This window comes from Chelon labrosus, assembly GCF_963514085.1.
Source record: "Chelon labrosus genome assembly, chromosome: 22".
In the NCBI taxonomy this organism is placed as follows: domain Eukaryota; kingdom Metazoa; phylum Chordata; class Actinopteri; order Mugiliformes; family Mugilidae; genus Chelon; species Chelon labrosus.
In genome coordinates, this window is record NC_140355.1 from 14,806,973 (window position 1) to 14,829,573 (window position 22,601).

Consider the following 22,601-nt stretch of genomic DNA (forward strand, 5'->3'; position numbering starts at 1 on the left):
GGTTGTGGAAGGAAATGGCTCCTTTAAGGAAGTCTTCAATCTAAATCAACATCCAGAATGACAGCAAAGTGACATGGGAACACTAAGCACTACATCTATTTGTACTATAGACAGAAACTGACATTAAAAACCTAAATATGTTAATTTTTAAAAGAGGATTTCAGTTTGGTCAGGACATGAAACTATTAAGCGTATCATCGGTAGCACATTTAGAAATAATAGTCCGATTTCAGGCAATATTGTGCGTTTGCATATTCCAGTATAATTCCGGCTTTTTAAAAACGCAGCTCAATGGACGTTTTGTATCCTCCCCGGTTTCAATCCAGAGATATAATCTGGGAACAGTGTATAAAAGTCAGAATCTCCAGTTTTATTGGCACATTAATTTTACAACCGATGCCATCAGCCCCCCTCGTTACTGACCACTCTAAAACTTCTCTCGCCAGTTTTATAGTGTGGATCATAAAAAAAAAAAAAAAAATCTGAAACACAAACTGCCTCTTGCAGAGAAGCCACTGGGGGATATATGCGCAGAAAATCAACACGGTTCACTCTCTGCAAACGGGGCCCACACAGCTGTGTCGTTTTGTATGTAAAACAGCTGGCACTAGACGGGAGCTGAGCACATCTGGAAATATATGGAAATTATATATTATTGGTGCTACTTGTACTGGAGTCCCCACAACCTGATCATTTATCACGATTAGCTGTAAATTGTTCAACAACCTCTTGTAACAATAGCAGGTTGAGAAATGTAGCAGATGCTTGTAAAGATGGCAAAAAAAAAGGGGGGGCTAAAGGGCTTTGCACACATTCAACCATTATGCACCCAGGTAACTAGGCATGAGCCTGAAATTTCATGCAGGAACAACAAAAGACATTACTCACATAAATGTTAATATCTGCAGTGATGCTGAGTGCACCGTAAGAAGTGCCTGACGACGTGAGGATGAGGATCATCGGCCTTGATTTGGTCATCTGGAGAGAAAAAAGTGGATTCTAAAAAGAAGAAAAAAAACAGAAATATTACTCAAAATGTATCACAATGATTAAAACAGAAAACACTGGACATTGGAAATCAGTTAAAATATCAGTTCAAACTGCACATTTGCATATTTGTAGTGCCTTTTATGACGGTGCACATTCAGTAACGCTTAGGCAAGTTAACAGCTTCTGTCAGGAAGCCAAATAGTTTGGAGTTTATAATAGTTTTGCAGGCAGAGGAAGTTTGGAGATGGTGTGAAAGCTCCAGGTGGAACTCTGGGACTGATTAGGGAGACAAAGCAATCAAGTGTTGAAATATTCCCTCACACTGTAAGGCCATATGGGAGCCGCTGTGCTGTCTGTGATGCATTCTCTGGTAAGTGTACCAAACTGAGACTACGCTGTGTCATAGAAACAAAGCAAAAGTAAAGTCAGTGAGATCTGCTTCATGCTTCAACGCTCCGTGGTGTTAATATATCGTTTTAAATTGTGTCATCATACAGCAAAAACCTAAGCAACGCACTGAATACACAACAGCTGTGATAAATCCTTCTTTGGCCTGATTAAATGCACACCATGAAACATATCCAGTGATGAAGTGCAGAGAAATAACCTTTATGGAAGGCACAATTAAAATATAAGATTCACACTTTACTGCAAAGATTAAAAATGAAAAGACATAAATGTGTGATTTAAACATTTCATAAACCGCGACTGAGGAGTCTGGAAAGTCCATCCATCACAAATAAATACAGAACTTACAAAATAACTTGGTATTTATCACGACCTTTTTCACACGGAATCAAAACCCGCCAATATTCCAACTTTGAGACGGTTCCGCGCAAGGCCACTATCCAATTTGCAAACCTCCCCATCTGTCATTAAATTAACAGCCCTCAGGTTGACAGAGTAGGGAGACATTTGCCTGCAGCACCAAGTTTAAAAATAGTTCCGACTGCAGTTTAATTCTCCACAAGTTTGATTCCGTTTCTGTGCTGCGCTGCAAAAAAAAAAAAAAAAAAAAGAATCGGCAGGGGATATATATGACAATTCCTCCTTGTTTTCACAACTATGAAAATGTCAACACATGCTTCTCTACAGAAAAAGCCGTGCCAGTCATTTGAGAAGGGCTCGGAGACGGGCAGGAAGGAAGGTGTCTTTGCTGTCTGTCTTCATATTGACACAGACAATAATGAGGTAATGCAGCTTGGTGCTATTATTACATTTCTATGCGCTGCATGGGGGTAAAATAGTAGCGACCAAATGAAAAAGCTATCAAAATTAATTATTTACCTGATGTGAACTGAAGTATTTTTATATTCTATAGCATTAAAGAGGCCCCATTATGGTTTGGGGGTTTTCCTGTTAATTTTGTATGCTGAGTAGCTTTTGTTCATTTCAAGAGAATCAACTCTCCCAGAGATATGAAATGCTGTGTTTGGGGACCAGTCTTTTCTTCCAATACTTATCTAATATGTAAAACTTGCACAAGGGCCACATACCGATTAGTTTGGCACAATATACTTATAGCCTTCAAATGAACTCCATTAGCTTGTGGTTACAACCACGATTCTTGGCGTGCAAGCGCTAAGTCGGAAGTCGTGAAAACGCAGCTAGAAACCTTCAGGGCAAACATCTGGGCAGCTTAACGCGGCAAATGCAGAGACACAATTAACAGGATGAGCAGGAATATCAACACATCATCCACCTATGCCATGTCGGAAAACCCTCACAAGGTTGCGAATGCCACAAGAGGAAGATGTTCGTATGGTCTTATCTCGTGAACATGGTAAACACGAGCCCATTCAAACGCAGCAGCACAGTTGATCAAAAACAGAGTAGACCAGCTGACCAATCAGAGCAGACCAGGCTTTTCAGGACATCCTTGAAGGAAAACTAACGTTTTTTACAACCTGGACCTTATTTCTGGCATAAAATACTCGTTTACTCACCCATATAACTTTGGTGTCATTTGGAGTCTTTCAGAAGATATTTACATCCAGCGGATCTAAATAGACCCCGGATGATGATAACAGGTAACTCCAGGATCAACGGGGAATAGCACTAGAGTATCATAACAAAATATTGGCGAAATGATCGAGTTTCGCGGCAGAATGCATTATTTAGAGGCTGTTTTTCGGTGCCCCATTCACTCCCACTATATGGATATACGCGGCGCTCCGCTGGATCTAAATATCTTCCGAACGACTCCAAATGACACCACAGTTATATGGGTGAGAAAACGATTGTATTTTGTGCCAGAAATAAGGTCCAGGTTGTAAAAAAACGGAAATTCCCCTTTAAAGAGACAGGAGCTAAAACGGAGCATTTCAGACAGAAGGTGAAAGGGGATGGTGCAGAAATGTCTTATTGTAAAATAAATAAATAAAATTAGTTTTCTGAACATGAAAGCTTGCAAACACATTCTAGAAAACCCACCTAAAATAAAATTACTAACTTGTAAATCAGCATAATATGACCTCTTTAACAACATGGCATCCTGAATTACTCGCGCTCAGAATTACTTTAGCAAACATCATTTTTACACAACTCCACGTAATTCTTCTAACTGGCAACCCACATGCTGTCTCACATATGTCTCAACCCTGTGGTTGTGTGCTATGTATTAAACCCCGTTTACACAATTTAACACATAATGTAATATCTCATTAACCGCATTTCAACTATTGTAACACAATGGCGATGTGATTCGCTAATCACCACCACAGTCACTCTATGAATCAGCCTTAATTACTATGCTCCGCATGTGCGTGGGGTAAAGCTGGTACCGCTGCGTTTTTATGGATGTAAGTGGTGGTGAGCAAACCTTTTCGCTACGGGAAAAACAAGTCTGAGTTCAGAATAGTTTTTATTTTAATATTTTTCAAGAGCGACTTAATTCTAATAAATTGTACTTCTAATTACTTTTACTTTTATAACGGCCCTGAAGATAACTGGGTTTGGAAAAGTGAATGAGTCACGGATTCGCAATCAGCTCCAATTTTATGACTCAATGCATTAGAAATGAACAATAGCCTAACAAAAAGGTTGGAAATATCTCCCCAGTGTGGGGCTTTTGTGCGAAGTTAACATTTATAAGGACAAATTTCTGCTTTTATCAGTCTGTGACGCCTTTTGACACCTTTATTCTGTTATATCCTGTTTATCTGAAGGTAGATTGTTTTCCGATGTAGCCTGTTGGGGAGACAATGAGCATGCTGGGTTGGGGGGGAAAAGTGTGAATCCTTAATAAATATATTTACTTGCTACCTGATGTTGCCAGAGTGTGGTCCAGGCGAATGGTGATGAGTTCAGGCATGAGCTATGGAAATGTTCCGTAAATTGGGTCTAAGGAGACCGCGGACAAACGGCCTATGAGCCAAACAGGTGCACTTACAGAGTGGCTTGCACAGCGAGTGAAATGGACAGAGGGATATGTCATCACATCCACCACCATCAGTGTGTAGTGGGTTTTGCATAATGGTTTCTGCACCTCGTAAATGTGCTTCAGTCGTTTCTTTGGAAAAAACGGCTAAAGGGAGCACTGCAATCCCAGCTGGTCACAATCACTTTTTTTTTTTTTTTTTTTTTATTTTTAATGGCAACAATAAATGTAATTTATTACCAGTATGAAAATAATAAGTTGTCACAAGAACCAAGTAGGAAATCTAAAGCTCGGAGAAGAGAACTCTTTTAATAATATCGCGTACGAAAAAAGGAGGAAAGGGTGTTGAAAATTAATAAGTTGACAGATAAACCTGCAGTATGACAGTTTTCTGGGGCAATGGAGAAGACAACCATGAAATGTGACCTTGTGTCGTATATGTTTTCCATGTGTCTACGCCTATGCATGTGTAATGTGAGTGATGCAGTGACAAAAGGCAAAGGGAGCCACAGGTAATCACATTCTGAGAAGACGCTTGCTTCCCATCTTCTGCCTTCTTATAGTTGTTATAAATAGAGAATAGACAGCCTGGACTGCTGACAGACGAAACGTAAGAAGGAATGAGTAATTACGATAAGACGTGTCTCTGCTTACAACAATTTCATGAAACGGCATCTTCCCAGAAATGCCGCTTATTATAGTTTTTACCTCAAACGGTACGTGCTAATGTTGTAAATGCATGAATGGCATCCCCCCTTTGGAGTTCATTGTGCTCCACGCAGAGATACCTCAGCGATGTTCTTCCTGAAATACTCCTTCCTAATGAGCTTCATTGTTTCTCTGACTGGCTTCGCTTCATCCTTTTCTGACTTTTCATTCTTTCATTTCGACCTCTGACCCTGATCACTCACCTATGCTTCTTTTGTTCCTGTACTTTCAAGATACAATTGTTTTCCTTTTCTGATTTTTTTTTTTTTCTCGAGACCATTTTTTTTGAAGGGGCTTTGCTGATGCAGTTTCCAGTTATTCTTTTGGCTCTCTCCCTTAACTTGAGTTGGCTCCGTTGGTCTAGTCTCGGCCTCGCGCCAAGACCCTGGCTACCAAAGCCAGCATGTGACATCAATGGACCCCGCACAAGCAGCTCCTCCCAGTGAATTCTCCTGGCCTGTGGAGCCCCTTTGATGCTCCCTCCATAATTCTCTATGCGGTCAAACTGTGAGAGTCGAGTGTCCCTGGCAGGTTGTAAATCAGCATGAAAATAAAGGGATGGGGAAGAAGGTGATAAGAAGATTTTAAAGGACAAAGAAAGGGGGAGGCAAGAGCAAACTTCCCTTCTGATGGGACAGTTTGGCAAGAGATGAATATGTTCCCTTTCTTGTGTTAACAAGGAAAAAAAATAAATCGAGACGGTGAAGAACAGATAAGGGGTCTGTGTTAAGAGATCTCGCGTGCACTTTCTTCTTTTCGTGATAAAACATCCACTTGTAGTCCCACCAGGACGGAATATGCAAGCTCTGCACAATTTCTATTGCATCACACAGATCCCAAGCCAAATTCCTTTAGTGAACTCCCACAAACTCAACACTGGGTTCAAGTACTTTATAAGAGATGTTGCACCATTCTAGGAAACTTTTTTCCCATGAAATTGTGTTTTTGCTCCCACGGAGTACAATGTGTCTGGTTTTACTCTTCAAGCCAAATGAAATGACAGAGAAAAAACTCCTTCCTATTATGCTTTAAATCTGTTTTGTCATCAAACTGCACTTTCTTCTCATTTACAGTCCATTAAATGAGTTTAGCAACACTGATGCCAGTGACTCAAATTTTGAGGTAAAGAAAATGGTTGTACAATGTTAGCAATCTTACTCAAAGCCACGCTGCACTACCTCTACCCCGTCTAGCTATTCGGAGGGTTTCGTCAGCTGTCATGAAAGCAGAGTTTTTCATCTGGAGGATCGATAACTTTTCTTGGAAGTTTCCTTGGCTTTATTTCATTCTTCCTGACCACAGACACTTTGAATTCATAGAACCCAGGTTACATTAGTTACTATCGCTTCTCAGCCATAATCCTGTTTGCTGTGGGCTACTTCAGCTTTGTTGCAGTTGGCCCTCTCTTCAACTCTGGCAAACAATCCTTGCTGCTTGATATACCGCACATAGCTACTAATGTGCCAGCATCGGAATGTCATTACAGTAGACCGATTTAAAACTCTGGTATACTGTAAACGGCTTTATTCGGTGCCGATTAATTAACTCGATAAGCACTGTGTGAATCCTTTTGGCAAGGGCTCAAATGTACTTTTCATTTAATTTTCATCACAGTGGTGTAGAGGTTAGCACTGACGCCTCACAGCAAGGGGTTTCTGGGTTTCAAACCCACTGGCCGATTGGGTCCTTTCTGTGCAGAGTTTGGTACCCTCCGTGTGCTGCGGCTTCCTCCCACTGTCCAAAGACACGCTCGTTAGGTTAATTGGTGATTCCAAATTGGCCGTAGGTGTGCATGTGAGCGTAAATGGTTGTCTGTCTCTCTGTGTTAGCCCTGTAATAAGACTGCAGACCTGTCCGGGGTGTACCCCGCCTCTCGGCCAATGACGGCTGGGATAGGCTGTGAACAAAGCTGCTTCTCTAACCACTACAAAGCTCCCCCACTGTAGCTTTAAAATACACCTACAGACTGAGGTACCATTAAAAAGCAACATTGCTAGGACAACCAAATCTCCTAGAACATCACTTTTTGCCACTTCAGTTTACTGGAGAAGGTTTCCCTATATATGACGGTATTCGCTATAGCTTTCCTAGAAGCAGCTAAAAGAGAGGACCTTGGATACGCTTATTAATTTTTGGTGATTGATGGGCAAGCAGGCATTGTATTCCACTATCTTGTGACAGTGCTGTAGCTACACTGCGCACACACTTGCGTCTCTACTCATAATCTCTACCAAATAAGAAAGAATAACCAATGGAGTGAAAAATAAAGGGAGATAATCAATAAAGAGCAGTTGCTTAGTAAAGGTTATGTGAAAATATTACATAAAGAACTCTAAGTGAGAGCAAGCAGCAGAAGCAAACAAACAGAGCCTACTGATAAAGAAATGACTAATGTGAGCTGACCGACAATGTTGGACAGTGAAAAATGGGGTCTGGCTGAGCAATAACAACACATAGTTTTAGGAAATGACACCAAAAAAGTAACTCCAGAAAACTTTTAATCTATAAGTTTGAAAACCAAAATGAGCCAATACACTATCTGCAATTATGTTAAAGTTTGTTTAGCTTTAAAGAAATTCTTCAAACACAAAGCCAGCTGAGTAGAACTGGGTGGTTATGAAGGCCTAAAAAAAAAACTGAACTGTCATGTCTGGAATCTGTTAATGGCTAGCTAGTTATCAGGCTGATAAAAGTCCTACATGGAAAGTGTGTGTTTGTTTACATTTTATAGCGTGGGAAGTTGCTTTGGGGGGCTTATTTATTTCAGAGCCAGAGTAAGTCTTCACATTCTGGCCTGCTGTAAAAATTTACAAGTTGGCCCTTTCTTGTATGATCCATTTATTTAGTGCAGCATATATTTATTGTGGAAGTGGTATGCACCTGTGACATTGGTCAAATCAATGTGGCAATGCTTTTTCACAGCTTGAGCGATAGCGGTTAAATACATTTTTGCAAGAACTGCACACAGGATTTGAAGTAAGCTCTTGGAGTTTATCAGTTTATCAGTGAAAGTCGTACCACACAGTTGACATACTGTACATCTGGAAGTGTATTTGTGGAGCTTTCCTTTGCAGGGAACCCGCCTTTTTAATAACATTAAATGTTCCAAAACAAGTTTACCCCCAGCACTACTTTGCAGGGCCATAATTTCATCATCTGGGGTTTGGTGTTGCCCAAGGCGATTGTGATTCGTTTAAAGACATGTACATGCCAGAGAGTTGCACTGTTGCTCAGCTGCATTACTCTTTCTTTTTTCCTCTGCTGCCTGCCTGTACTTTCTCTGATAAATGAAAAAGTGGAACGAACTAATTTCTTGTTGTGTAATTATTAACCTGTCATTTTCTCTTGCTCGCTGAGCATAAGTGTTTTGTTCCCTGTCTTTAGCTCATAACCCAATCACTTGCCTACCCAGGGCTGAGGTAGCTTAAATACAAAGCTTAAATACAAATAAGCAACTACTCCCAATCGTCTAAGAGCACATTAAATAAATATAATTGGATAGAAGTGTATCTGGTTAAGCAAATATTGTCATTGTACCACTGGAGTACCACAAGGCTCCACACTCGGGCCATTGTTATTCAGTTTATTTCAAGTCTACTTTTGGGTTCAAAGAATACCTGACCATAAAGGATGTACCATTCACTGAAATGACAACAATGCTTTCTCTGGAAATAACAAACTAATTTCTGTTGATGTACATATGAAGAAATTATATTTTCTCTCTCTTTGGGAAGTGGCCGAAGCACGAGACCAGTCTATTGTCACTCCATAAATCTTTATGTACAATATTCATGCAAAAGATTATAAGCTTTGTATAATTAGTGAAGTTAAGATGTTAAGATGTTGAACTTTAAGAATTTTAGTTCTGCGTTCAGTTATTCATCTGGTGCTTAATATCTTTTAATTTCGCCTCCACCATTGGAAAGCTTTGCAAAACTCACAAGCTCAAAGAAAATGATCAAAGCTTCAAGGTCAACTGCTAGAGGCGAGAGTAGAATCAGTAAGATGCTCTGCCTTCGCACAATCTGCCTTTTCATTTAAGGCCATTAAGGAATTGAAGAAGCTCCCTCATACTTTGAAAACATGCAGATTTCCACATTTTCCCAGTGTTGCCAAAAAAATGGATTTCAAGAAGCCAGTTGCGTCAAGGTTGGCAGAGCGAGCAAGGAAGAGGAAGGTGGGTGGGTGCATGTGCAGCGATGCATGTATGTCTGTGTGTAGGTGGTGGCGGCAGGATGAGTGAGTAATTATTTATATATTGCATAGTGATGGGTGTTAAATAAATGAATGTTGACAAAAATGTGAAGCAAAAGTTTATGGTTTTAGGGGAACTGAGCGCTGCAAGACTAACTTGGGTAGTTTTAAAACCTGCCCCTACTTATATTTTGTCAGCCTCCGCAGTTGGCTTTACTTAAATGTAATGGTGTGCCACATTGCATGTGATCAGGCAAAGCCTTCAACTGTGTAAAAAGAGTGAAATTCAATTCAGAATTATGCTCCAAACAGATCCCCTGTGCCCGTGTAAGAATGAATGACATATTTCATTATCAGAAAGGTGTGAAATGCAAGGTGAACATGTGTGCGCTGCTTCCTTCTTTTCAGCATGACTGGACTTGACATATCGTCCTGTCAACTAAGAAGTATGATTAATGAGCAGACGATAACATACCCATGTCACACAGTGGCATATTGGATTTGTAGGACAAGCTGCTTGACAGAGAGGATTTTAACTTTATGTACTCGGTTGCAGTTTAGCATTTCAGTTACCATTTATTTTTTTCCATTAAAAATACTGGCGTCGTACCAGCTTAGTGTTTTACATTTTACTCCATGTCGAGCAGATTGTTCACATTTGCACAATTAGTTCAAGCTGCTCAGTATCGTTCGTATAAACTTGACATGCTTACCGCGCCAAAATTCAGGTTAAGGATGTGGACCTCTGCCTTGTCGTCTCTGACAAAGCTGGTCCAGCAGCCAAGGAGCATCTCACTCATGTTCACCCATGGGTCAACTTTAGCATCCACGGGATCGCATGTCTGACTTGACGCTGAAAGAAATCAAATAAAAAATGGGTAAGCGGTGTATATCTTAGTCAATACAGTTAACAGTTTCTGACTTCCAACATTAATGTGGATCTCCTTGTATTCTCAAGTGTCACGTGTCAACAGCCAAGACATGCAAGATTTCAACTCTGTCCATAACAATCCTATCACATTTCTACATGAGCAGCACCTTGAATGTAAACCTGTGTCTGTGAAAGACAAAAAGGAATTATTTAACAGACAGACAGACCCAGCAATCTTAAAGATTCCTTGTCTCCACAGGGCTAAATTTGTTATTAATCATTGTGAAAGCTTTTCCCTGGTTTCAGAGTATGGATGTTAAATGTGTGGATAGGACTACATTGTTTAAAAACGGATCCGTGGTTCACGTTTATCAGACATGCCAGGACACAGGGCTGCAGTCATACATCAAGGCCGCTCACTCTGCTCTCTGAAATGAGCCTGCTGTTTAACCTGGGGATCCACGTCTCTGGAGGCTGAATTAATCGAGCCGGGGCTGTACGGTCATGGGTGAGGTTGAGTATAAATTCCTGGAGTTTGACCTGGGCCGAGTGTGTGTGTGTGTGTGTGTGTTCTATTGTATTAGAACATAATGAATATGCGCGTGTGCATGTTTACTTTAACCTGTCCGAAGTTGCCAGGGGCAAAATATTTTCAAGCAAACTTCCCCTTTCCTCGGGTAGAAAGAACACGGAGGTCAGATGTCTTTCTTTTCCAGCTCAATCAGCTATCTCTTTTCTGTCCAATCTCCAACCCCTTTTGCTGACTTGAGATGAAAGAGTCTGACTGGGGGAATTATGAGAGCTCTATGGTATTACAGTCACAGCCACCATGACTGACTGAGTCTCCAGTCTGGATTTACTTCTCAGGACAAAGCCCACCTTAAATTGGATAGTTCGGTGTTTTTGAAGTAGTGTTGTATGAGGTACTTATCCGTAGTCGGCGGATTCCCTTCGGTGGATGGTGGTTGGCGCGCCCACAGCTTTGTGAAGCAGACGGGAGAACAGGCGCGAAAGCCGAGCAGCGAGCAGCTGGGGACGGGGTCAACACCAAAATGCATTTCAGCCTCCCTAAAGAAAGCCCACCTAAAGGCTATACTTGGAATACTATCACAGCTTCACTGCTGCTATTATACGCTTTCTTCAAAGCCACCAGACTCCATTGAGAAAAACTGTAATTTTACCTCGGAGAACGCGGGAGTTGCTGGTCTACCGCTGTCTCAGCCAGTTAAGTTTGTTTGTGTTACTGTGTGACTTTGGTGTGTTGACACACTATTTCGACTCCAAATGAATGTGTTAAATGCCCAAAGTCGCACAGCGGTAGAGCGGCATCTCCTGGTGGTCCCGGAGGTAAAATACTATTATTGTCAAAGGAATATAGTGGCTTCAGTTGCACAATAGCTTGACAGAAAGTAAAGCGCTGATCATATTGTAAATATAGTGCACAGGTAAACTGACATTGTTTTTTTAGATGTTCTGTTGCTGACCCTGTTCACAGCAGCTACTGCCTGGGTGTGCTAACCACCACTGCACTGACTATGGATAAGTACCTCACACAGCCCCACTTCAAAAGGGCCCAAACTATCCTTTTAACGCACCTTCGCTATGGAATGAGTTCTCATGAGTTCAGTCAGAAATCTGTCCTGCGCCAGAGATAAGCATATAAACTCAATATAATCCATATATGCATGCCTCCATCACCTCCTCCCCCCCCCCCCCCCCCCCCCCCAAACAGCTGCCGTTGAAGCATTTAAGCGAGCAAGTGTGATCCCGTAACAGAGACTCCAAATTTAGTAAGCAAATGCTGCATGACACACCGCTCCACTAACTTTTATGATGCATGTGGTGTGTTTACCCAGGAGGCCACCATCCATCCATCCATCAGGGAAAGGGGGAGACGAGAGAGTAAGAAAGAAAGAGAGGAAGGGGTTAATGGGAACTTTGAGAGACTGGAAGGTTAACCGGATGTGCCTTATTTAGATACAGCACTAATCAAAGGCCTTGGCTGGGGCAATGTCATCGCCGCTCGTGGGGGGGGGGGGGGAGTGGGGGACAGAGCTGGAGATAAAATGGCATGGAAAAGTGATGAATGCGGCAAGACACGGGGAGCGAGAACATGTTACATAATCGGCTCTTTCTCCTGTTTTTGTTCCCCATCCACAATGAAACCCCGAGCCTTTTGTTCACTTCATTTATTTGTTTATTACATCTGTACCCTCACAATGTCATTGATGAAAAGAGAGCTGCTTCTATTCACAAACACACACACACACACACATCAACTCAGGTGCTACTTGACAATTTTGTAAGCGATGCCTCTTTTGTTTGTCCCATAACATCTTTTTTTTTTTTTTAGCCCCTCTTATCTTATTTTTTTTCAAACTGAGGACAACATCTTCTGCTTCTGCTTTTCTTTCAAATCGAGATGGAGAGCAGCGTCCCCCCACCCACCCCCCCTCGCCCCAGAGGTCAAAGCTGGCTTCCTGTTATTTTGGCCCTCTCTGTTAACGTCTGTTGCTCAATATCCACATCCATAAAGTTATTTCTCTCTTGTTCCGCTGTGACAACGTCAACGGCCCATGACTGTCGCCAGAGAGGTCTTGGTATAAATCACACTGACTGCGTAAGAGTGTGTGTGTGTGCCGAAATGCATGTGTCACTAGTCTCCCTTCACCATAGGATAGGAAGAACATTCATTTTTAGCCTCTTGACCCCGGAAATACCAATGGCCTCGCTAAGCGATTTGCTGGTAAATGAGGTATAGAAGAGCCATTCAATTCCCTGTCCTCTTTATCTACTTATATCAGTCCCCTCCATTTCCCATTCCATGAGAAGACATGTTTATGGACGTGGGTGATTCTCTATAGAGATGCTGGGCATCAGGGGTAGAAATCATCGGGGAGGAGGATGGAAAATGGGCCGAACTCGTGAAATAACATTTGCTCTTTAATCTTTAATGCAAATTCCTTAAATTTATGGTAATGGATCAACGCAAATGACCGTGACCATGTAATCGACGCAGACTTACGGTTGAATGTAGTCATAGAAAACTGATGGAAAGCATAGAAAATGAAGAGCAACGAGCGCGCAAGCCAAAATCGATAATGGTCAATTTGGTGTCAGTAAAATAGCCTTAGGTGAAAGCACATTTTTGTGGACTGGGTCAATATCTGTGAGCAATGAATAACAAACTGTATTATACATGTGTCTGAGGCACCCTGGACCCATAAATAACAAGGAAAATAATAATAATAAAAAAAAATCTCCTGTCCAAAGTCCCTTGAAATGTAGAGGTATCTATCTATCTGCTGCTGCTTTCCTGACCCCCGGGTCATTCCAGAAGAAGATAAAAAAAAAAGTCGCTCGGCAAATGACAGACATCCGTTTCCCACATGCGTTCAATTGTGCGCAACGGTGTCCATTTTAGGATATCTCAGCCTGACATGTTCTCACTCATTACGTCCAAAGCCCCACTCTGTCATGTTTCGCTCAACGCGACGCGCTTCGTCTTGTCGCGCTTCACTCAGTTTCTGTCTTCATCCGTCAACTTTAGATGCTTATTGCGGGGAGGCCAGCTGGCGTTAACTTTTCCGCTTTATGCAAATGGTGCGATTGTAATATTTTAGCAAAAGGTCAACTATGCACAGCTGGAGGAGATGGATGCGAAGAGCAATCTCTCGAAGTAGAGCTCAGACTTCCAAAAGAAACGCAGTCCGGGTTGGAGCTCAGCCTGAGATGTACGTGACTGCTTCTTATATTGTTGTATTCGTTCGGTTAACTCTCTTATTTTATAGACTGCGCCGTCCAACAACAGCCCACTAACAGAGTGTCCGCGTGCGCGTCAAAGTGGTATCTTCATTGTTTCCCGATTTAAATTAAAACACTTTGTAAAAATGTAATTAATTCAGGATGCCATCCTGAACCTCTTAAATGAGGTTTCACTGTCCAGGAGGGACCCACATAATTATGGAGAGTGCACTGTAGCTGAACTGAGCCCGGCGCTCAGGCGTTGCTGGAGACTTTGAGGTGATTTATCATTATTAGGACTCAAAGTTGCCCCCACACACTGCTGAGATCCCCATAATGTGAATCTATATGATCTCAAACGTCCATGACGGGACACTGTCGGAACATGCCAGTGGGAGCAAATTCACCACCGTACCTGTACGCAGACTTTCTCTTTGAGATTTTAGCAACGGTGAGACGCTCGCTGGCTGGCAGTTGTTGAAAAATGTAATTAAAGGTAAAAGATGATTCGAAAATCAATAAAACATACTTAATCTGAATTTAAAATAGGCTTGTTTAGCATTTCTCCAGCACGAAATTGATGCCGCACAGTGGATTAGCATCGGCCACTGCCATCGTCTTATTTGCAGATGGGCCGATGGCAGTCGACAAGATGAATGCCAGTCGATAACTATGCAGTCGATAAATTAGCGAGTCCCTGCCAAGTCATTGGCATTGTAGGGCTAGTGTGTGTGTGTGTGTGTGTGTGCAGTCCCGCAAGCATTACTTTAAAATAACAGCACATCAAGCGATACAACTCTATCAACGTGAGAAGAGAAAAGCGTACCGCTCTGCTTCCATCAGTGACTAGCCCATTATCAGTCTCATACATGGTACAGACACTGTGGCTCCTGACTGTCTGTAACTGCAAGGAGAAGCAGAAGTATCTACTGTATATAAAGAAGTGCAGGTCATTTTTCAGTTCACTTTTTGTTCTGAGCATCGGCAATAACGAAAATTACTAAATTTAAAATGACAAGAAATCGGACATTGACCATTCACTTCATGGAAAAATGCAACTTTTTTCATAAACTTCCTATAATGAAATAAAAGAAATGTGATTGTTCAGATTAAAAATAAAGATTCTTCTTGTTTTTTTTTGCAGACGGCGTGATGTGATTAGCTGAGGTGGCGCTTTCTATTTTTACAGCATGCACAGTCGACAAATGGTGGAAATGGTCAACATGTGAAATTGTTGTATGTAAAAAAAAATAAATGCATTAAATTTTAGGCTTGTTACTAGTAACATCAACTATGCACAGGCAGACTCAGACTTTTGACTCAGCTCTGAGCGTCCGTGCAATGCGTATGAGTACCGACAAACCTTTACAAAATGTTGATTCAGATTCAGAGTTTGATTCAGAGTGCGCGCAGCCCGATAACTAGCTTGCCTTTTCACCTTTTTCGCTCGGCTCAGGCAGGCAGGCAGGCAGGCAGGCCGGCTTGATTTCATGCCCTGTCTTTAATGCCCCCTCCCTCATTGTGAGTGGAAAGGCGCGTCCGCCGCTCGCCTGGAGTTTAGATGCAATAATGGAGACCTGTAGAGCCAGCAGCTGAACTTACAAAAAGAGAGAGGGAGGGAAGGAAGAAGGGAAAAAAAACAGGAGGGGAAGCCCTGACAGCAAACAACGTCAAGACCAACTGTCTCCCATGGTCCCTTGGGGTAGTGTAAACTGTTTGTGTCCAGGGTCGGGCGACAGAGTCGTGATGGGGAAGGGGGAGGGAGGGTCGGCGGTCCTATCAGAGTGAGTCGGGAGAGGGAAAGGGGAGCTTCAAGGCTGGCTCAAGTTTCTCTCTTGACTCCACACACACACACACACACACACACACACACACACACACACACACACACACACACACACACCTATTGTCCGAGCGTTTCCGCAACTGTAGATTGAGGCCTGACCATCCACAGGAAGGTAAACAAGCGCTTATCAGTGCTCTGCAGGGGCCTGCACTGTCCCCTGGCCTCTCACCCCTACGTACTACACATTACACACTCCATACAACACACAGGCTTCCCGACCCATCTCACCTCCCACTTCTAAATCCTAAAACTCTATCAAAAAAAAAAAAAAATTGCTGATTAGTCTTGTCAGTTTAATGGCTTAAGACTTTTTTTGTGTGTGTGACCGTGTGCCAAGTCCTGCCTGCTTCCAGCGTTAGCCGGAGAGGAACTGAGGATGTGATAGCGGGTCTGGAGACAGCCTGTCTTCACACTAGTTCTGTTTACACCTCGGGGAGCCATTCGTCCGTCGTCTCATCGTTGTCGGAAGCCAGAGGAACAACAAGTCTAACAGCGGCGTTGTTCGGCCCCTCACTTTATCCACTCGGCCGCTGCTAGCATTTAGCAATTCATTATTATTATCAACTTGACCACAAGGATGGCGCAGAGAGCAGAAACTTTTCACAGTCGATACAATACTCTCGGCTGATAATATTTCACATTCAAGGGCCCCGTCCTTTTCTGGGTAATGGTGTGCCTTTTTTACATTCCCTTGTGCGGTTAGGTTTTCCTGAAAGAGCACGGGCAAAACACAATTAATCATCCGGGTGTTAATTGGTGGATAGACAGACTAATTTGGCAAGCTTCATGCTAACGACGTGCAACCAAAGCAGGCTGATGCGTTAAGAGATTCATTGCACAGCGGCTGCTCCCAATCATTCGAGATTGATGCGGCTCCTCACAACATATGCCTCGCGTAGAACCAACGGAGATCAGCTTGTTTTTCCCTACTGATTTTTTTTATTTTTTTTTGCCAGCGAATATTAATGCCTTCCGACGTGAAGGCGGCATAGCAATGAAGGCGCTGATGTTTTCTTAACATATCTGAAGCGAGTGAGGCCGATCGATGATCCGCGTGTTGACAAAAGGGTCGACGAACCGCCGCCACCGCCGCCACGCACGGTTGGAGCTTCTGTCACTTCTTAATGGACTCGCAGCTACGCATCTACTAATTCTTTTTGATGTTCTTGAACATCAGTAAGAGAAACCAATTTTCCATCACAATCAGCCAAGAAACTAAGAAAGCCAAGAAATATTTTCCTTTTTATTCCCGTGAAGATGCATTAAAATTTATGTGGTCGCTAAAAACCTACTAAGAACAACCTGTAAGACAGGTTCAAGTTTATGATTTCATTTTCACCGCTGAACTAATGGAAGTGTCAAGACTAGGGTTAGGTAGGGTTTTTTTTTGACAAGTGTAACTTTATTCCCTGCAGCATCTGTGAAAAGGTTATTAAGTATCCCGAGTTTGTTGGATCTGTTGTAGTTGCAGCATATGAGCAGATTAAAATAATCTGTCAGATGTCTCGAGGCTTTTTTTTCCCTTGACTCACACCCGTACCGCCTCATGACATATCGCGGAAGCGCGAGCGAAATGAAAAATCCAGCGTCCAAATCCGGCGAGGATTTTGTCACCGCATCAAACACCGACATCAGAGGGAGATTTCGGCTCTTTAAATACAGATTGACCCGTGCGGCAACTGAATCAACAGGGGAAGAAAAAAAAGAAAAACTATGCACCCAGTGCTTGAATCAAGAGGCTCTGCCATGAGACAACAGTCAACTGCACAGTGGGCAAGTGTGACCACAATGGCAACCAGTGTGTCTCTGTTTGGAAAGCCAGTGAAAATAGTTCTTAGTACAACTGAACTGAAAAGTTTTTTTGTTTTTTTTTTTGTACGTGCCAAAACATGACAGAGAGCACTTTAGAACATTTCATCTTAGAACATTTTGTTCATACTGTCTGACAGAAGATGGCTGTGATACGGCCCTGCATAATCATTAAAGTCACTAAGGAGTAAAAAGGTGGCGGCCCACCCAGAAGTTTCCGTAACGCCTCTCTGACCGGGCACCTTTGACTCCGAGTCATAGGTGAGTCAGCCGAAAACTCCCGATACTTTTCCGACTAAACTCCTTCCCGAATGTGCAGGTACAATTTCCTGTGTTTGTGCAGACCCCAGGGTCGACCGCGGCAGACAGACCTCGAGATAAGAATGCACAACGCCATGCCTTATCTCCGCAGACAGCGGAGCGGGCATGTCGACATGGGCGCAAGTGGTCGCCATGCTGACGAGGCGTTTATCTCGCCCGCTACTAATGAGCCATTCAGACCTCATGCATGCAGCTGCATAATGAAAAGCGTCGGGCCAGAGGGGGCAAGACATTTTAATCCCACAGTGATGATGTTCAGGGGAGTTTCAGTAAAGTATCTTAAAGTTCTGTGATTAACTATGATGCTAAACTGCACTTCAATCGGTTTGGATCAGGCCTGACTGAGCATTTATTTGGTTTGTTTACTGCGCTGTCCTTCTCAAGCACAGTGTAAAATAAGTTTCAGCACAAACTGAATGGAAAGTGGGGAGATAACACAAGGATTTACCACGCTGGATTTACTTTACAATTTGTGGCCAGGATCAAAACGTGCCGCACCACATGCTGGAACCGTGTCGGCGAGCGAAAAGTCACGTGGGAACAAACAGAGGAGAGGAACATGGCGCTGGCGAGGCTCCCCCACACCGCCTTCTGTATTCAAACAGAGGAAAGGCAAGCCAGTCAGAAATGGATTGTTATTTGGGAGGGGCATAACACTGGAGGAGATTGAAATCGGTCTGAGGCAGCGACAAGTGGTCGCGTCTCCCTGCCACCCAGTCTGACTGCAGGCTGAGCTGGCTCACTGCAGTAAAACAGGGGAAGTGGACTGTTTTGACTCTCAAAGCCATTTTTAACATGACGTTGTTTTCTTCCCTCTTTTTTTTTTATTTATTTTTTTAACGTGCCTTCTGAGAAACCTCCGTCATCGCTTTCCATTTCTTCTGAAATCCCTGACACCCCATTTCTGTCAGCGAACAAATGTTTTGTTGCAGTATTTTTCTTCCCTTCGCCAAGTCTAATTACTCATAGTTTGAGCCTCTTTATCTCTGTCTTGTCCCTTTCTCCTATCTTTCCGTTCTTTAAATCCCCTATTTACTACTCTTCCCCCAAATCCCTTTTCTAAACCACTTATCTGCCTTTTGACAGTCACATAAATTTGACCCCCCACTCCCTCGCTGTCTCCATGAATCAGCCTTTATGAATTCAGTTATCTCTGTTTGTCCATCTGTCTGTCTCTCTCTCGCCTTCCCCCTTTATGATCCATTTTCAGACGGCTCTTCCTCTTCCTCCAGCGGCTCGCTAATCACTTTTGTACTTTTCCTCCAGCCCGTGGAGGGAGACTCTGGGGTAGGCAAGAGTGCAGCAGGAGGTCTGGCAGTTAACATCACGACGCCGGACTCCCACGGGGGAAGCTGTTGCGGCAGGGGGCATATTCAACACTATTTGCCTGCCAGGAAATGCCGGACACACAGTGGATAAAAATCGCTAAATACAAAGACTTCAGTCAGACGCAAAGATAATTATTTATGTGCCCAACTGCCACAGTCAGCTTAAGTGGTTGCAGTTATGCTGCTTGGTCTGGGAAAAAAAATATAGAAAATCTGAAAATCGTCTTCTGAGGAGGTGGCATACAGCTGCCTCCAATAAGCAGCCAGTGAGACAGAAAGTCTAGCTTCAAAACATATGTGCATGCTACAATATCCACGTCTCAAAGCCTTATAAGGATACTCTGCAGACTTTACACGCAAAGATCAGTTAACTAATCTTGAAGAGGACTAAATAGCCTGTGAAAGCCAGTTGCATAATGTCCTCTGTGTCCTGGAGGAGCTTGGTCATGTCTGGGGAAAATGGGAAAATAACCCTGATGACATCTTCAGGGTTATCTCAGTTGGGCCTTCGAGGCTACAGATTTAAAAGAGAAACTCTGCGTTACAAGCCGGGGGAGCGGCATAGAGAAGAAGGTCTCATAAAATCTCAAACTTTATGAAAAAAAAAAATTATACAAAATCACTGCAGCTCCTCCGTAAGAGCCATGTAAAATGAATCCAGGAGTAATGGGTTCTTCTAAGGAAAGATGAAACACCGAATCCTTTGAAACGACACACTTGCGAGAAAGCACATGACGTACGCGGGAGTAATCAAGATTAAAAGCTGATTGTTTTTTTTTTATGTTTCGGCGTGTTCATTAAACGGAAAGCCTCAGGTGATCCAGCATAAAGGAAGAACACGTTCCTCTGCTGCAAAGGCGCTTGCACCGTGCACGGCGTTGGCACAAACCAATCAGTTAAACGACTAAAAGGGATTCAGACAAATCGCGGCACCACAGGCGCTCGGAGGCAAACCTGCCGGCTGGACCGTGTAGGGCCTGCAAAACAAAACAGCAACATTTTAACACAATTAACCTCACAGGGAGGCAGTGTAGTGAAACTAAGACCAGTGTGATGTGGTCTGCTTTTTTTTTGTTTTGTTTTTATTGGAGCCTGACAGAAGCCTGTCCAGAGAATATGGATGAGGTGGAAACAACAAAAGAGAGAGGCCGGGCTGATCAGAACACAAAGGGAATTCTAATAATCGCGGTGTAGGTTGAAAGAAAAGGTTGTTTTTATAAAAAAAAATAGACGGTGGCTGATTTTATAGACAATCCATAACTGATGAAACCTTGTTTGTCAAATTGCAAGGCAAGATTAAAACTTGTTTTTCCCCAGTAGCTTAAGAGGCGCAGTCATGGAAAGTCTGCGTTTGGAACTAAAGAACTGGAGACTGGTGGGCTTAACAAGATAACACAGTTTTACTCTGATTTACCCAGAGACGGCTGTGAGCCATCCAGAATATTACATCGGCTATAGAGTCTGGATTGGATATATAATATGATCTTAATGAAAGGCGCCTTCTCTGCTCCTGGAGTAGGACTAATATTTCAGTCCTTCGGAATTAGAAAAACTCAACAGAATTGATAAGGACATTAAGAATCAGGCCATACTCTGCAAGTGTTATATCGGAAACTGTTGCCAAGTAATGTGATAGTGTCTCATAATGCAAATTCCTCAATTATTTCCTAATACTCCATCATCCGAAGGTAAATGAATGCATGTCAACAGACTAAGGAGGGCTCCAAGAAGCATTTATATTTCTAATTTCTAATTTAAATCTCAGACTTAAAGCCAAGACACACCGAACTGATATCAAAGAACTACTGGCAACAAAGGCCAACTGCGTCTGGTGTCTTGAACGCATCGCAATGGTCGCCTGGTGCAAAGTAAATTCTGCATCCAAAGGTGAATAGCTGAAGATGCCCTGCCCCTTCCCTCCCTCATATTCCTTAAGGTGAACCGCCAACCAGAGCGGACGACTCGTTCCACCGCCAGTTCAACGCGCAGAGTCGGCTGAAGAGCCATCGACATTGGTCCGACTACCGCCGGAGGTGCAAGTACACCGAACCTGGTCAACGTCCAGCCGTCGACTTGGTGTGTCGCAGCTTTCAGACGCCATCATCTGGCTTTACTGGATCACTCGGCGAGGTTATTAGAATGTATAGATGTGGAGCAAATCTGTCCACGGAGTTTGGGTTTGGTCACATATCTGTGATTTCAACAGCTGCTGCACATTCAAACCGGTTTTACGAGTCCATAAGTCTGATACCAGGGAGCAGACGTGGAGGGTCAAACACACAGAAAGCTCAAATAAAAACTAAAGCAAGACTGAGCTCCGGCAAAACACAATATATCTTTGCTTGCAGTTGGCCAAGAGAGTCATGGGATTTGTGGCAGGCTGCAGGCTATTTTTCATTTACTTTTACTTTTTCTGTGTTTACTTCTTCTTTTGAGTAGCTTTCACATCATGTCTGCTCCCACGGCGGCTTGCAGCTGGCTGGGATTCTATTAAACAAACAGACCTTCGAATCACAGTGGATACACCGGTGGTGCATTTTTTTATTTTTTATTTTGTCTCTTCTCCACAGCCAGTGTCAGTGTGGAAATGTGCAAAATGTGATTTCATATGGAGCATACTGTTGGCTGTACCGTGTCACACCTCGTGTTTTTTTGCTTGATTCACCCGACAGAAGAAACCAAAAACAGCGCTAAGCCCAGGAGACAATGTCAGAGAAAACGACAAATTAATTTGACAATGCTGGACTACGAAATCATGAATAAACAATACAAGAGAGGAATATATATATATATGTGTGTCAGGGCAATGTTTTGAGTAACGCTTCAAACATTCAGCACACCGGGTCAGAGCGCAATGCTGGCGGAGAACGGTGTCACGGCTCCCTCTGGGTCGTCTCTTAAAGCTGATGCAGAAGATGCGAAATTGAGAAGAGAAGAAGAAATTCCTGGGAGCCTCATTCAAGAAAAAAAAAAATAGCAGGTACAGAACTATGTGTCACAGAGGCAATTAAGGCTGAGCTAAACAGCTCCTTACTGACTCCACCAGCAGACAGCGAGACAGAACCCCCGCAGCGGAAGCCACATAAGGTCGACTCTCCACAGGTCTGCCAGTTGGCCAAAGAAATACCTCTGCATCCCTGCCGCCGGCACCCCTGCTGAGAGGGTGCTTAGCACGTGTGGCAACATTGAGATTCGTCTTACGGTAGGTCAACGCTGAAGCCGGATTCGAAAAACAGGCTTGTTTTCCCGGTACGATGCATGCTCGCCGGGGACATTATGCCTTATTTGAAAAGCAACTTGAAAATGCCACTTTACAGAAAAGGAGTAGAGAAAAAGTAATTTTTTTGGCACTTAAAGTGTTTCACTTTAAAGTGCAGTGTTGAAAAATGAATGAGGACAGACCTATTTTTC

General features: G+C 43.0%; 1 protein-coding gene across 1 annotated transcript in view; it reads right to left on the reverse strand.

Annotated features, from left to right (window-relative positions):
- eng (endoglin) overlaps positions 1 to 22,601 on the reverse strand; it is a 37,061-nt gene that overhangs the window by 13,092 nt on the left and 1,368 nt on the right. The window contains exons 2-3 of the mRNA XM_084572437.1: positions 9,985 to 10,124; positions 889 to 999 (exon numbers count right to left, since the gene is read on the reverse strand). Of these exons, the coding sequence (XP_084428563.1) occupies positions 889 to 999; positions 9,985 to 10,124 (251 nt within the window). The remainder of the gene's footprint in view (positions 1 to 888; positions 1,000 to 9,984; positions 10,125 to 22,601) is intronic.